The following is a 16,708-nucleotide window of genomic DNA, read 5'->3' on the forward strand; positions in this document are numbered from 1 at the left end:
GTTATATTTTATTTAATGATTTAACTTTAAATATTTTTTAGAAGTTTTGAAACTCTCAAATTATTTGTAACGTTATGCAGAAAATTTTTCGTTTAATGTTTTTTGTATTTATTTTTATGTAATTTTATAGATATTTAATTTTGCTATGAAAAATTAAAATTATATTTGTTTTCGATTTACACAATATAAATTTATGTTTATGTCAATTATTTTTAGAAGTTTAAGTTTTCGTCCATCTTTGTTTCTTTCAAAAATAATTTGTTGTCAACGTAATAATAAAATTCGAAATTTTTGTAGAATTTTTCGTCGAAGTTATTTTGTTCGAAATATAAATTTTCAATTAAATAACGTTTGTTGTTAGGCCTAATTGATAATTAATTTTTTATTTAATCTTTTTTAAATCAACAGTTATGACCATTAATAATGAGAGTCGGTTGCGGTTAAAGGTGGGGTGGTATAATAAATTATAATGGTTCCATTGAACAAGGTAATTAAAAGGGTGGGATAGGTAATTCGATTAACAGGTAGTAATAAAGGTGGTGATAATGGTGTGTTAGTTAATGGTATGAGGTAAAAGAATTTTATAATTTTTGTAAATGAACAAGGTGGTACTAAGGGTGAGATGTGTACACGGGGTGTTGATAAATTTTAATGGTTTAATTAAACAAGATTGTTTAAAGGGTCGAATATCTGGGTCAAATAACATTTGAGTTATAAGGGTGGTAATGGTGTGTAATTGAACACAAGTGGTAATGATGTTGGTATGGGGTAAAGGGACTTTATAAGTCTTCGTAAATGACAAAATGTTACGTAATAATAAACTAAGAGTAGATGGATACGTGGTTCTCAATAACAGATATTAAGGTTTGGTGGGAGAGGTATCAATGGTATATATATATTTTTTTTTTACCGGTGACTTTTTAATTCCGAGTTGTTCAATAACAGATATTAAGGTTTGGTGGGAGAGGTATCAATAGCATATAATTTTTTTTTTACCGGTGACTTTTTAATTCCGAGTTGTTCAATAACAGATATTAAGGTTTGGTGGGAGAGGTATCAATAGCATATAATTTTTTTTTCACCGGTGACTTTTTAATTCCGAGTTGTTCAATAACAGATATTAAGGTTTGGTGGGAGAGGTATCAATGATATATATTTTTTTTTTACCGGTGACTTTTTAATTCCGAGTTGTTCAATAGTCGGGTTTTAAGTGACAAAAAAAAATCTTTGTAAATGAAAATAATGATATTTTTTTTTTAGTTTCTAGGCTTCTTTATAGGATTCGTTAACTTTAAAGGATAAAATTTCGATTATATAGGAATAAACTTTACGATTTTCTTATTGTTTACAAAATTCGGATCGATCGTTGCTAATAAATGATGCCGTTGTTTTTCAATACTCTTTAAATTTAATACCGTTTAATATTTTCATAACGCAATGTGAATAATAAATCAGATGTAGCAATTGCATTGATAAAGTATTTTAATATATGACAAGAGCATTCATAAGACAATGTTTTATGTGATGATGAATCTCCTGATATAAAACTTTATAAACATGCAGTTTAATAACGATATTTATTTTTGCTCCCATTTAACAATAATCTGAAAACAATTAATTTTCATCAATTTTATCAAAAAATATTTTTTCTGTCAATCTATTTTTTTTTTTTTTAAACTAAAATAGTTATGTTACAATTACAATTTATGATTATAAGATTTAAATTTTATACAAAAATGTTACTTTAGTGATTCTAAAAAATCGTTAACATTTGTATCTGCATCAGAAAGTTTATAACACCAGTTGTCTGTATTCTTTTGTCTTCTTAAAAATTGCTAAAACAAATAATTGGTATTGTTAATTACTACAATTATCAGCAATAATCTGCGCAAAATACTCTTCTGAATGCAAATTTACCACATCAATATAGTGATTTAGAATCATTTTTTAAATCGAAAGTTTCTTGCATGTCAATTATGGCATAAATAAAATAGTAATTTCCGAGTTTTTTATTATTTACTTAAGTCAAAAAATTTAGATTGCTAAAAACTACCCATAAATCTACTTAAAATTACTTTAAATTTTTTTTAGTTTGGTTTATTCATGGTCAACAAAATTTACAAGTTGTTGACAAAGCGCGGCACACCAGGTCTCTCTAATATGAAAATACAGTTTTTCGATTTCAGCTAAAGTGAAGATGCCAGAGCAGAGAAAGTTCATGTTTGAAATTGTTTAAGTACTTTGCCTCCACCGCATTTTCAGTTACGTAATTCCATGATTTTACAACACGGTTGGTGAGGTAGTAGTTTTTTTCAGCTCAGTTTTAAACAATTGTACTTTTAGTTGTTTAGTGTGTCCTTGTGGCCAAATGCTGTACTTTAAAGATTTGATATTTCGTTAAAGTTGTGGGACCTGGAAATTAACTTTGTTGATTTTGCTCATGATTTTATATTGCTCGATAAAGTCTCTTCTTACTCATCGTTCAGTTAGTGTTTTCTGGTTAAGGCTTAAATGTCTCTGAGTATACGGAAGATGTTTTAAGGTGGCAATATGTTTTGTGGCTTGCTCGAGTTTGGCTATGTCTTGAGCTAAAAACGATGACTTGTACTGCAAAATTGTAGATGCGGGCGAACGTACGAAAAATACAGTGTGCGCTATAATGCAGAACTTCAACCTCGAAAAGTCTTCTTGAGCCTGCCAAGCACTTGGTTGCCAGCTGATGCAGCCACGCAGATTTGTTTTTAACTTTTAGACGCTAGTCATAAGAATGCCTAGGTCTCGTTCAGATGACGTGCACGATAGCTGATGCAGTTGGCCTACCAAGTTATTTCTTGTATAAATTGCATTCAATTTTGGTTGTTGCTGCGCCCAGTGTGCATGACTTTGTCATGGTTTAATTCGACGACTTCAATTATTTCACAGTTGCCTGCATACATTATAAAGTGATGTCCTATTTTGTTTGCCAAATTGTTTCTCCACGCAGCGGCCTTGTTCGTCAAGTTTCGTGTTTCGGAGTTATAGAGTTGAGAGAGGGTTATAACCACAATTATATAGACTCCTCGTCTGTAGTGGGCTTCTGGGACTTGGGGAAATGAATTAAAAAAAAAAAAAAAAAATATTAAAAAAACGTATATGTAGACAAGGAAAAGAAGTAGTCCAAGAACAGATTCATGTGGCAAACCGCTAGATGCTGTTTTCCAATCGAATTTATTGTTTTCAATGGCTACGTGTTGTAGGAGGTTGGTTGGCCAGCTCTTGATCCATTTATGCAAGTTTTCGGACACTCCATAGGGTTTGAGATTATGCAGCAGACGACGGTGCGTTACTTTATCGAATGCTTTATCAAAGTCTGTGAATAAGATATCGGTTGCGAGCAACTTCAGTCAGGCTGTCGGTAGTTTCAAGTTGGTTTGTGACGCAACCTTTTCCCTTTCAGAACCCGTGTCGAGCAGAGCTGATGAGTTTATTTTTTTTCAAGTGGTCAGTAATGTGTCTGTGTACAAGTCATTCCATTACCTTGCGAGGGACAGAAGTGCGTGAGATAGGTAGATAGTTTGAGGAGAAGTTGCAATTAAACAACTAAGGTGGTTTCTATGTGATCAAAATTTTTATTCATTAATTTTTCCAAAAGTAGGTACAGAATGTGTAAAAAAAAAATTTTTTCGAACTCCATAAATATATTGATGATCACATAGAAGCCTATAGAGTCAAAATAACCCCAAAAAATAGTGTTTACTCGAAACAAAATTTATTAAAAGATTTTGCTTCTAGTAAAAGTTATGCTTCAAAACAACTGTATTTTCGAAAAATCTGCTATTAGGTCTCTAATATTTGTTCCCTAACCACGACTTACAAAAAATAAACTTATTTGAAAAAAACTCAGGCATTAGCAGTACACTGGATGAATAAGCCCAAAAATTTCAAGTAGTTATCACTATTAATTCAACATTTATGATGTTTTTCGTGAGACAATTTTCTTGAAAAACGATTTGGTAGAAAATCAAAAACCAAGAAAGTAAATTTGTTTTTAAAACTAAAATCCTCCTTTTAATTAAGTTTCTCCTCCCTCTTTATCTCTTTGTTCAATAAACCCTTCTTGATGGCTTTTAGTTTTTTTTTTTTTGCTTTAGTCTTACCTGATGTTGTAATAAGTAAAATTTGGATGCTGTGTCGGTTCATTTTTTCAGATATAATATTAAAACAGACACCGGTCTGTATTTCAAGTTTTTCATACAATTTTTTTTTTATAAAATTGACCTTCGTTGAATTGAAGAATAGAGAGAATTAGAAAAGTTGGTACAATGATGAAGGATAGCTATCCTTCATCATTGTACCAACTATTGTACCTAACCACTTTTTCATACTGTAAACTTTTTCATTGACTTCTTCGAATGGCAATACCATAATAATTTGTTATTAAATTGATGGAATTGTTTGTCAATTTTCCTTTTTCACCAAATGGTGGAGAGGTATTTTTATATTCTTGTTCTAGTATTTTAAGTCGAGAACCTTTTTGTCTGTTTACATGTTCAATACATTCAAGTTTAACAGGTGTAATACCAAACTGTGCTTCGTAGGGTTTGGAGTAAACAACTTCTTTGTAAGAAACTGTGTCTATATCTCTAAGATACTCTTAGAGATATAGACACAGTTTCTATTAATATATTTCAGCATTCTGTGAGTCGAAATAAACTAGTTTATTTCGACTCACAGATTGCTGAAATATATTAATAGCACCTGAGGATTCCATTGCTCCTGATGACTTCTGATGTTAATTTTACAATTATGTGCAACATTAAAATTTGTGTATTCTATTGTCCCTTTTTTTCCACCTCATATTATACACTGCCTGCAATGTTTTGATAAAAAAACAACATCCAAACACTTTCCTTTGCTTACTGCTGCCACTACACCGTTCAACGAGGAGTGTCCTCTTTTTTGTCAAGTTCCATCAATCAATAAACGGCAAGAATGCATACCTGGTGCAATTTCTTTCATTTGCAGCATTTTGCATACTTTCTAGTGCAGAATTTTCGTATGCAGAAAATAACTTATTATTAGTATTTCTAAAGGAAGTATTAGATGTTGAGTGCATATTCATACACCGTACAAATGTTTTAATAGATTTGTGCCCTTTACCAATTTCTCGAAATGCCATAACCAATCGAACATTAATTTCACTTGGTTTACAACCATACATTTTTTCAGAAGCACTAAAAGTTGAAGTATACTTGCGACTTTTATTTTTACATTTTCTACAAAAGTAAACAATTTTATGAGAAAATTCCTTTTTATCATCCAAACTATTAGATATTGTGACATTGGCTTCCCCACATTCTTGACACTTGTTTCTTACTTCTATCATTTCCATAAGTATTTTAAAATTTATAAATAAAAAATAATCATCACTACTTCCAGAATGTTCAGCTGGTTTAATGGTAAATTCTTTTTTAGTGATATTTTCAATATTTACATTTTTTTTTATTTCCATTGATACCACATTTATTATTTAAAATATACACAGATTTTTTATAACCACGAGCCCCAACACCCTTTGATGACTTTCTTTTGTTATTTTAAAAGTTTCCCATATTAAATCTTTATTATTTTACTAGAATCTAGCTAAAATGATAAATAATTTCTACAAAACACATAAGAAAACAGCAAAAAGTAAAAAAAGTTATTATAAAAAAGCCTGCATACTGTTTGCACTTTGCAATAGCATAACTTAAAATTATTAAATATTTAACAACTTGGACGTACAAGGCAACATCAGAATAGCAAAAGAGATGTACTAGTTTAAGTTTTAAGGTACATTTAAGATAATAACTAAAAAAATAAAACGGTTGCTATGGCTGTTGCTAGGCACTAAAATTATACCATTCTGTATAAAATAGTAAATATTGTTAAAAGCATAAACAAACAGAAAGAACGTTATATTTTATATTAGAATATCTTATTTGCCAAAAAATCAATTTTTGAAAAAATTTTGACTTTTGATTATGAAGAAACCACCTTAAAGTATAATTTAAAATTATTTAAGTGATTAACTATTAACTATAAAATTTTAAGATTTCTATTCTGCATTTTTTTTTAGCTACAAAATAATTTTTAATGTAAACCCATAAAAAAAACTAAGCGCGAATAAGATTTGTATTTAATATCATTTGTTTACCAACACATGATATTTTTATTAAAAGTTCTTCATTTTCATTTTCCAATATTGGAACAATGAAAAAAAGGTAGAGGTCAATAATTTTAACAGAAAAGTGAAAAAGGCACTTGAAATGCAACGCCATTAATGCGCACCTTCAGTCGGCGGTCTGAATTAGAATGACGGAGATTTGAATCAGGATGACGGTGGTCTGAATCAGAACGACGTCACGACTTTCTTTTGGAAACAGGTTTTAATATTTGAATCAAAAGAAATTACTACATTGATTTGCTTTTTGTTTTGATTTTTGTTTTTAACGATTTTTATATAAATATTCAAAAAAACAGTGGGCGCCTATACTTTATAGAATTTTACAAATAGTATCATCAGCACGATTTAATAATAAACAATATCATTAAATATAAACTTATTAAAACTATAAACAAATCTGCTATTATCTGATTCTTCGCTCTTAAGTTTCTTACAAAGTTTCTCAACGTTCTAATAGATGTTTTTTATAACTTGTCGCTATGAAAATAGCTGTTTTTTAAAAAATTCAACGCAGACATTCATGATATAGGTCTTTCTAGATTAGTTAATTACTAGTAAAAATTTATTAAATTACTTCTTCATTTTTTTTTAAACAACAAAACCTTGAAATGTTATTATAAACTATATTGAGATTTCTATACTAAAAAAAAAAAATATTTAACAAAAATAGTCAAAACTATTAACAATAGCATAACATTAAAAAAAAAAAAACACGCCATAAATGGACATAAAAAATGTCACAAACAAATAATCAGCTGTATCTCTAGTGTTTTCTACCAAGAAAGTTAGACGTGCATGACTAACTTGTGCAGTTTTATTTTCCTTGTTTCTGGCTGCAATAGCTTCAATAGTCTCAGACAAAGAACCTATTTGAGGATACTAAAAATACATAGTAATAGAAGCACCATGAATTATTATTTTATGTACAGGTTGTGACATAAGTATGGTTTTTTTAAATGTTATTAGTAATGAATGCAAATAGATATTCAGATTTCTGATTGAAAATCTACATCCGGTCCTGTAGTCGTGCTACGTTTATTCTGATTTAGGTTCTCTTTTGTGGTACACTATAAATAAGGAAATAAATACATTAAAGCATATACACTACCAACAAAAATGTCTAACCTTGAAGTGTTTTTTGTGAAACATAGTATAAACAATTTGTGTGTGTTTATGTGTAAATATATATATATATATATATATATATATATATATATATATATATATATATATATATATATATATATTTACACATAAACACACACACACACACACACACACACACATATATATATACACACACACACACACACACACACACACACACACACACACACACACACACATATATATATATATATATATATATATTTAAACAATTTTAAAATATATTCTACAAAAATAGAGTGCTCAATCTTCTTAAAAGAACAGAGCAATTATAAATTAGTAGAAAATCACTTAACGAAAATTTTTTCACATTTTACACTGTGCTTTATCAATAAAAAACTCATCAGTAATGAATGATCAAATTAATAAAACTTCAATTTATACCAAAAATTAAACTACAACTTCCTGTAATTTAATTTTTGGTATATAAATTGAAGTCTTTACAAACGAAACACAGTGCAAAATAAAGTTTCATTTAAGTGATTTTTCAACTAATTTTTATATATAAATACAGGGTCGGCGTGAGTAGGTGGCACGTGTGGGGAAGGGGGTGCAATTACAAATTTTGCCAACTAAAAAAGAAATAAGGTCCTCGTTTTTTAAAACTTGCCGACTGACTATCTAAGGGTCTTCATTTGCCAACCGACTCGTCTAAAAGGTAAAATCATTTATTGATGGGAAGGAGGGGGGAGAAGGTTTGCCCCAAACAACCCTCTTCCCTATTGAGCTGGGCCTACTTATATATATAAATATATATATACATATACATAAATATAAATATACATATATATATATATATATAAATATATTTATATATATATATATACATATATATATATATATATATTATATATATATATATATACATGCATAAAAAAAAAAAAAAGGCGGAGAAAAATTGACCCTCCCCCCTCCTTATGGATCATCCATAAATGTATGCATATTATGCCATAATATTATTATTTATTTAGTACCTAAATTACAGGAGTAGTTAAACTTTTACTGTATTGGCACAAAATAACTATGAACAAAAATTTATATAGAATCAAAGCAATACAAAACTTACCTGGACAAAGTACTCCACTATTATAAGCCATAGTTTGAGAAACAGCGCAACCACCTCCTAATGTGATTAGACTGACATGATTCAGAGCAACTACTCCATGCACTCCATGCACCATAAGTACCTGTTTTTATTAAAAAACTATTTTTTCAAATAAGCCATTTAATGAAAAAACAAGTTGCAAAAAAAAAAAAAAAAAGTTAAAAAGCCAGTTTAATTTTTATTTTTCAAATTATTTCACAAATATTATTTTACATTGATTTTTGTTGATAAACTGACTATTTCAGTATTTGAACACGCACCTGGACAATAAACTTGCACATTGCAATTTTAAGTATCAGTCAACACTGCTCCATTACAATTGTCATTAAAAGTAGCACCAACACATTGACGATTTCTTGTCTGAGTAGGTGAAGTGAAACGTAACTGACAACTTGCTGAACATGCTCCCCGTGCACTAATAAAATCTAAAATGTAACCAAAAATATAGGAAAATGCATGTAGTAACAAACCTAACTACTAACAGGATGATTTCCAAAAAGTTTTTCTAGTTTTTTAAAACCACTTAGTACTTAGGTCACTACAAATTTTTTTAAAAACTTATAATGCTCTCTTAACACTTGTAAAATTTCAATATCTTTTAAAATTCAATATTTATTAAGAAATTCAAAAAAAAACATTTTCTTAAACTTTATCCCACAAACAGCTGCTCATCGTTATAAAAGTATAAGGACCTGAACCTGACTGTACCTATTTTTAACTATCATTTTTTCATTTATATTAAAACTTAAAGAAATAACAATTATATATTACATACTAATAAATTTCACTTTAGAATTGTAAACGAAATTATATGAGATGGACTTATAGAGAATCGAGGACTTTATTTTATTTTTATTTAAAAGTTTATTTAAAAATTTAAAATAAGTAAAACCTATTTTTTACATGTTAATAACTGAATAAAAAGCACATTAATTTCGTTTATAATAATAAAGGAAAGTCCCCTAGACAAGATACTCAAGTATTGCAGTTTTGAGTTTGAAAGCTTGTTTTAGGACAACTACCATTCAATGTAGCATCAAGACGTTGCCGAGTCTGAGTTTGAAATAGAGAAACATTTGGATTGGACTGACAACTTTCAGAGCAACTCCCCCCATGCACTTCATGCACCATAATTACCTATTGTTAAAAAAATTTATTTGCAAAAGCTATAATTAAATTTATTTTTCCCGGTGGATATGTATTTATATTTTTTGCAAAAATGCATTGATAATTAAAACTCATTCTGATACTGTCTTATAAAAAAGTTGAGTATGTTTGCAAATATATAAAAAAATTCAGATATAAAACATCTCTCACCTAAACAAGGAACATTTTGATAAAAATGTTTCTTGTAAGGTGAGAGATGTTCCTTGTACAAAGTTGTTGATCATTTAAACTGACATTATTACAGCCTACATAATTGGAATCCACATAGAAGTACCAATACAAGTTTGGCTTCTATCTGATATGGACCATTGACTTGAGTGTTACAGAAGGCAGAACAGGCATTCCAAGAACCCCAACCACTCAATATTCCTATTTTGAAATTTTAGGAATAATTAATAGAGCAACCATAGTAAAAAAATACAAATATCTATTTGTTTTAGCATGTTTTAATTAAATTAGCATAATGTTTTATGTTGCATTGCTATATAGTTGTTAAACATATTTATCTTATAATTTGCATGACTAAACATAAATGTAGCCATTGTTATTGAAACAATTACTAATGAATATAATAAAATTAATTAAATAACGTATGAAATGTAGTTGGATTTAACTCCAAGATCTTAAACATTAAATTTATTTTATGTGCACGACATTTCTTTTCAAGGTAAAAATTGAATCAAAATGGTTTCTTTTTTTCTTTAAACAAGTTTGTGCTATTTAATATATCTTTGTTATAATCTAATTATTTTTACTTATTTATTTTAAACAATAAGCAAAGCATATTTTAAACAATGAGCAAAGCCAAGCATATAATTAAAAAACATTTTATAATATTACTTGGACAAAGAACCTCTGGATTACAGTTTTTAGTTTGAGTTAAAACTTGTCCGTTACAGTTACGACCTAAAGAGGTTCCTGAACAAGTACGAGTACTGGTTTGTGTTGGCACAGTATAATCGAGTTGACAAGAAACAAAACTTTCATGATAATAAGCATACTAAAAATCACAATAAATATAATAACAATTATATTACAATTATTATAATAAATATTATAATTATTAAAACAAATATTAACTCTTTATCTTTAACTCTTTAAACAATTTATCAAATTAATGATTAGAATAAAAAATATATTTAAAAAAATGCAAATAGGTAGTATCAGGTTTGTTCCTGTGTTAAAGCCGACGTCGGGCCTAGCTCGGGCCAAGCTCTTAACATCGGTTCCCCATCGGCTAAACTGTTGTGAATAAAACAGTATCGGCTGAACGTCGGTTATATGTCTGTTAGCCGACGAACAGGCTAACAGACATTCAGCCGACGTTCACCCGACGATCAGAAAATTTGGTTCGGTTTTTTATTTTAATGATGCATTATAATAAAAAACGGAATGCATTAGCTTGACATTAAATTTTAAAAATTGCAGCAAAGCTATTTGAAAGGCGAAGGAACTAATTTTGATTTATCAACATTATTTAATACATAGAAAAGTTAATAATTTTGCTTGGTAAGATAATATTGTTTAACAATACCAATTTATATTTATTAATAATTTGTTTATTATTTATTTATAAATAGTTATTTCAATCAAAATCTGTCATATCATTAAAGTCTTTAATGAATTTTTTATATTTTAAAACAAATTACTGTTTACCTAGTATATTGATGTTATTATTTAATATTGTTTTTTTAACTTAAACCTTTAACCTAACTTGCAATTATAAAAATAATATCATTATACTGGGTAAACAGAGATTTGTTTTGATTACAATTAAACATTTAAATTGCGAGTTTGTGATTTTAGTTTGATTAAAAATGATTAAAAATAATAAATGTGTTATACTGTTTCTATCCCAATATTATATACATTGTATTCATATTTTTATTGATATATTAAATTTTTAATATTTTAATATACTTTTTTTAGACGCTGCACATAGTGAATTGTCAGTTCATAAAAAACGTTTGAAGTTCAACCTATCCAATTTATTCGATGATTTAAATGATTATGAATAATTTATGTAAAAGAAAGATATTATTTTATTTTATATTTACCTATGTTAAAGTCATTTTCAGGCCGAGCTCGGGCCGACATTGTTCTATCGGCTAGGTTATATTCAACGAGTATATATTGGTTGAACGCAGGCTAAATGTTGTTTTAGACAATAAATAATTTATTGGCAAATAGTCTATTTATTTACAAGTTAGCCCACATTCAGTTGATTCTCTATGTATATTTATGTAAATAAATATATATATATATATATATATATATATATATATATATATATATATATAATATTATTATAATAATGAGGGATATAAATACCGCAGACCATTCACCCACAAATCAGCCCACATTCAGCTGATTTCCTATATTTTATTATAGTATATAATAAGATATAGGAAATATATATATTATATATATATATATATATATTTATATATGCTATATATAAATATATGTATATATATATATATATATATATATATATATATATATACACATATATATATATACATACATATATATATATATATATATATATATATATATATATATAAATGTATGTATATATATTATATTATTTTATTACTATACTGAGGGATATAGATAAAAAAATGCAATCTGTGCAAAATGCCGGTTGTGCAAAAAGTAGCTGATTAAGCTGATGCTGATTAATCACTACATCACTAATGTTAGCATATATAACTAACATACACTTAGGAAACTACAGTTTTTGATTTGTATTTTCTGATTTGAATAAACTAACATAATTTTTATATATACAACAGCATACTAAGCGCAACAAAGCTTATATATTTATATATATATATATATATATATATATATATATATATATATATATATATATATATATATATATATATATATATATATATATATATATACAAAAATTATATTTATATACAAAAATTATATTTATATACAAAAATTATATTTATATAATTTTTATAGGGTCTGTTGAATGCATGGAGTTGAGCAATGCCAAGGATGCAAATGCTTTGTACAGTGCAAATCCTGATCCAAAATGCCAAAGTAACTTCATATATACTTAGTGATATATATATATATATATATATATATATATATATATATATATATATATATATGTATATATATAGATAGATAGATATAATTTTTATAGGGGCTGTTGAATACAAGAAACTGAACAACACCATAGATACAAATAATAGTGACTGCACATCCTGATCCAAAATGCCAGAGTAACTTTTTATTTAATTAGTAATAGTATAAAATGGTATACACTTGCCACTTGAAGTCTATATTGTCTTGAGCTTTATACGCTTCATTAATTCCACCATCAATAACAATTATTTCACCCTCAATAAAAATTGTATACTATTTTTCAGATGGTGCACAAAGTGAATTACAAAGACCAGTGTACAGAAAATATCGAGGATGTTTAGCCAATCCAATTTATTTGGTGATTCAACAGATTCAGATTAATTTATTTAAGAAATATATTTAGTTTTGATTTATATTTGTGTTTTATATATATTTTAGTTTTTTGTTTGCATTGATGTTGGCAACCAAGCTTGTAACATCGGCTACACTCTTATGATTAAAACAATCTTGGCTGAACGTCGGTTAAATGTCTATTAACAGACATTTAAGTGACATTCATCCAATTTGGTTTGGTTTTTTATTTTAATGATGCATTGTAATAAAAAAAGGAATGTATTAGTTTTAAATAAAATACTAATTTTGATTTATCAACATTTTTTAATGCATAGGAAAGTTAATAATTTTGCTTGGTAAGATTCATTATGTTTCATTCATGTTTAACAATATCAGTTTATATTTATTAATAATTTGTTTATTATTAATTTATATATATTTTTTCAGTTTAGTTTTCTCTGACATAAATGCCATTATGAAAGATTTGAAGCAATGTTTTACAACCAGATGCCTTTCCTGATGTTAACATAAAGCAGGTTGTACTGGATTACATGTTACCAGTAGCAGGATAACCTGACTTGACTTAAGGATAACCTGACCTGACTTTACAGTAATAATTTCTATTATGATAATAATGTTATGTTATAATATTTTTGCATGACTCTTTTTTTTTTAAATTATTATAATGAAGGTGTTATATTGTTTCTATGTCTATGTTATTATATATTTTATTCCTATTTTTCAATATTTTATATTATATTTTTATTGATATATAATTTTTAGGGCTGTTGATTTTGGTGATGCATATCTTGATTCTAAAAGCCTGGGTAAGTTTATTATTATGTGTGTGTGCGTGTGTTTATATATATATATATATATATATATATATATATATATATATATATATATATATATATATAGAACCCTTAGATGTTGTCCGAAAGTTTTTTCCATATTTTGTTGACAAAAAGTAAAAATTAAAATGCAAGACCGGAATTTTTTTTTTTTAATAATGATAGATTGCCTGCCCCAACCAAACCCTCAGTCGATGTAGCAGCACTCCCTTGCGAGTCAGGCTATTTGTCAGTCGATGTAGCAGCACTCCCTTGCAAGTCAGGCTATTTGTCAGTCGATGTAGCAGCACTCCCTTGCGAGTCAGGCTATAAGATAGTCGATGTAGCAACACTCCGCGCATGATTTACAGTAAAAAAAATAAAAATAAAAACATTTTATTAAAAAAAATAAAAATAAAAACATTTTATTAAAAAAAAATAAAATAAAAACATTGTTTATATTGTTAAAAACATTCAAAATGTTTTAAAAACATTCAGAATGTTTTTAAAAACATTCTGGTCAATTAAATTAGCGTTTTTGTGGTTTTTTTAAAAAACGATTAATTTGTAATTAAATTAATGGTTTTTACTTTCGTCCAACACGGAAATGTTGGACGAAAGTAAAAGTAATTAAAAGTGACGTATATGTTGGTAAGAATCACTTTTTTCCTTCCGCTCTTCCCAAAGCCAACAAACTATAGATCTATATATATATATATACATATATATATACACATATATATATATATATATATATATATATATATATATATATATATATATATATATATATATATATATATATACATAATATAATTTTTAATATAAAATTATATAATTTTTTTAGGGCTGTTGAATGCAACGAATTAAACCATTCTAAAGATACAAATGATTTCGACGGTGCACATTCTGATTTAAAAAGTTTATACACTTCCAGTCTGGTCAGCCAGACTGAACTTTGAGTCTATAAATTTGTATACACCACATCAAGTAAGACAATGTATTTACATACTGCTTATAACATCAATTTCACCTTAAATAAAGTTATTAGTTTTCTTATTGCAATTATTCATTCATATCAGTTATATTGCTCTAATTCATATGTGAAAATTTAGTTTTATACTTTTTTTTTAGATGCTGTACACAGTGAATTGTGAGTTTAAAAAAAACGATGGAATTTCATCCGATCCAATTTATTGGATGTTTCAACTGATTCAGAAAAGTTTATTTAAAAGAAATATATAACTTTATTTTATATTTGTGTTTTATATATACTTTAGTTGCTCAATCCTTTTTTTACGATTTAAATTTGTGTGTTAAGATTTGCATCGGCTAGCCGATGCAAATCTTAACACACAAAGTTAAAATTGTAAGTTTGTTAAATCAGCGGGCCTATCTCGGCTGCCGATATTGGATCGCCATCGTTTTTGTCCATACGGAATGGCGTCGGGCCGGATCGGCCAGCCGAATCACGCATCGCGCTAGTTTGAGCGGCTTGCCGACGTTGGACCGACCTCGATCCGTACGGACAAAAACTCCGTCGGGCCGATATCGGCAGCCGAGCTCGGTCCGACATCGGCTTCAACACTATAAATATACGGTTCCCAAAACTTAAGGTTTAATTGATTTTTATCACCAGAACTTATGTAAATTAAAATTGAAATAAATTTACTTGATTATTTTATAAAATGCTGGTCTGCTTACATTTAAAATTTAACTCAAAGAAAAAGCGTTGAAATTTTAGGAATGGTTTTTTCTTAATGACACACACATTTACACAGTCACAAATTTATTTGAATATCTTTCTTTTAAAATTGTGCAAAGTTATAAATTTCTGCAAAGTTAGGCTATTTGATTATGCTATAGCAAACTATCTTTCATTAAAAGAATCAGATTTAGCAACTGAAAACAAAAATCATAAAAAAGCAATAGATTCTAAAATTACTCTAAAATTTTATTCACAAAAAAAAATAGCACACAGTTTTTCAAATCTTTTAGTTTACAACTTGCTGTCTATCGCACAGTGTAATATATGAAACAACTTGGCATAAGCATTAGCTTGCAAATATAAATATTTTGAGAAAACCTGGTTATGTGTTTTTTTACATAAAATAAAGTAAACATAAACTTCTAAACTAAAAAATATTTTTCTTTTCATACTAAATTGAAAAAAAAAATTTTATTTGCAGCACTTATGCAACCCAAACATTACAATGAACAATGAACAATTTTCATATATATGAAATAAATAAACAGGGTGCCTGCTCAGAAAAATCAATAAGTGTCCATCCCCCCCCCCCATTACTTATTAGAATTTTACATTATTTCAATTAGAATTTATAAGAATATATTTTGAATCGTTAACTCAAACCCGTGATACAATAATATTTGCTACCACTAAATTTACTAAAACCTTTAAATTAGTCTATAAATAAAAAGTATATAAATGGTTTAGAAATGACCTACCATACCGTTATTATACTTTATACTTTTATTATATAAAATTATAAAGTATAGTATAATTAATTTTATATTAAATTTGTTTTGTATTTTAGTGTTCATTTTTGTATTCTAGATGAAGTTGTTCTGCAGGTTCCTATAGAGGAGATAATGATTCTTGGAGCAGATTTTAATGGACATGTTGGTGAAGGGAACAGTGATGATGAGGAAGTGATGGGTAGGTATGGGGTTAAAGAAAGGAATACAGAAGGACAGATGGTGGTACATTTTGCTAAAAGGATAAAGATGGCAGTAATTAACACTTATTTTAAGGAAAGAGGAAGA

The 16,708-nt window shown here is 27.7% G+C and overlaps 1 protein-coding gene and 2 long non-coding RNA genes across 8 annotated transcripts in view; 2 read left to right on the top strand and 1 right to left on the bottom strand.

The window, feature by feature from the left end:
* Nucleotides 1-6,814: 6,814 nt before the first annotated feature.
* LOC136076687 (uncharacterized) overlaps nucleotides 6,815-16,708 on the bottom strand; it is a 35,242-nt gene continuing 25,348 nt past the window's right edge. For 2 of the 6 annotated variants that reach the window (XM_065790021.1, XM_065790020.1), the window contains 4 exons: nucleotides 10,485-10,644; nucleotides 8,738-8,902; nucleotides 8,439-8,559; nucleotides 6,815-7,084 (listed from right to left, as the gene is read on the bottom strand). In XM_065790021.1, the coding sequence (XP_065646093.1) occupies nucleotides 8,766-8,902; nucleotides 10,485-10,644 (297 nt within the window). In that variant the 3' untranslated portion in view covers nucleotides 6,815-7,084; nucleotides 8,439-8,559; nucleotides 8,738-8,765. Of the gene's footprint in view, nucleotides 7,085-7,261; nucleotides 7,273-8,438; nucleotides 8,560-8,737; nucleotides 8,903-10,484; nucleotides 10,645-16,708 lie in introns of those variants that run through there. The other 4 variants (XR_010636485.1, XR_010636487.1, XM_065790019.1 and 1 more) reach the window with 3 other exon arrangements.
* On the top strand, nucleotides 11,093-11,694 carry LOC136076356 (uncharacterized). Its single transcript, XR_010636194.1, has 2 exons — nucleotides 11,093-11,153; nucleotides 11,574-11,694. It is a non-coding gene; the product is annotated as an uncharacterized LOC136076356 (long non-coding RNA).
* LOC136076357 (uncharacterized) lies at nucleotides 13,403-14,866 on the top strand. The gene is made up of 3 exons (XR_010636195.1): nucleotides 13,403-13,701; nucleotides 13,875-13,918; nucleotides 14,772-14,866. It is a non-coding gene; the product is annotated as an uncharacterized LOC136076357 (long non-coding RNA).

The sequence above is a fragment of the Hydra vulgaris genome, chromosome 02, assembly GCF_038396675.1.
Source record: "Hydra vulgaris chromosome 02, alternate assembly HydraT2T_AEP".
Lineage (NCBI taxonomy): Eukaryota > Metazoa > Cnidaria > Hydrozoa > Anthoathecata > Hydridae > Hydra > Hydra vulgaris.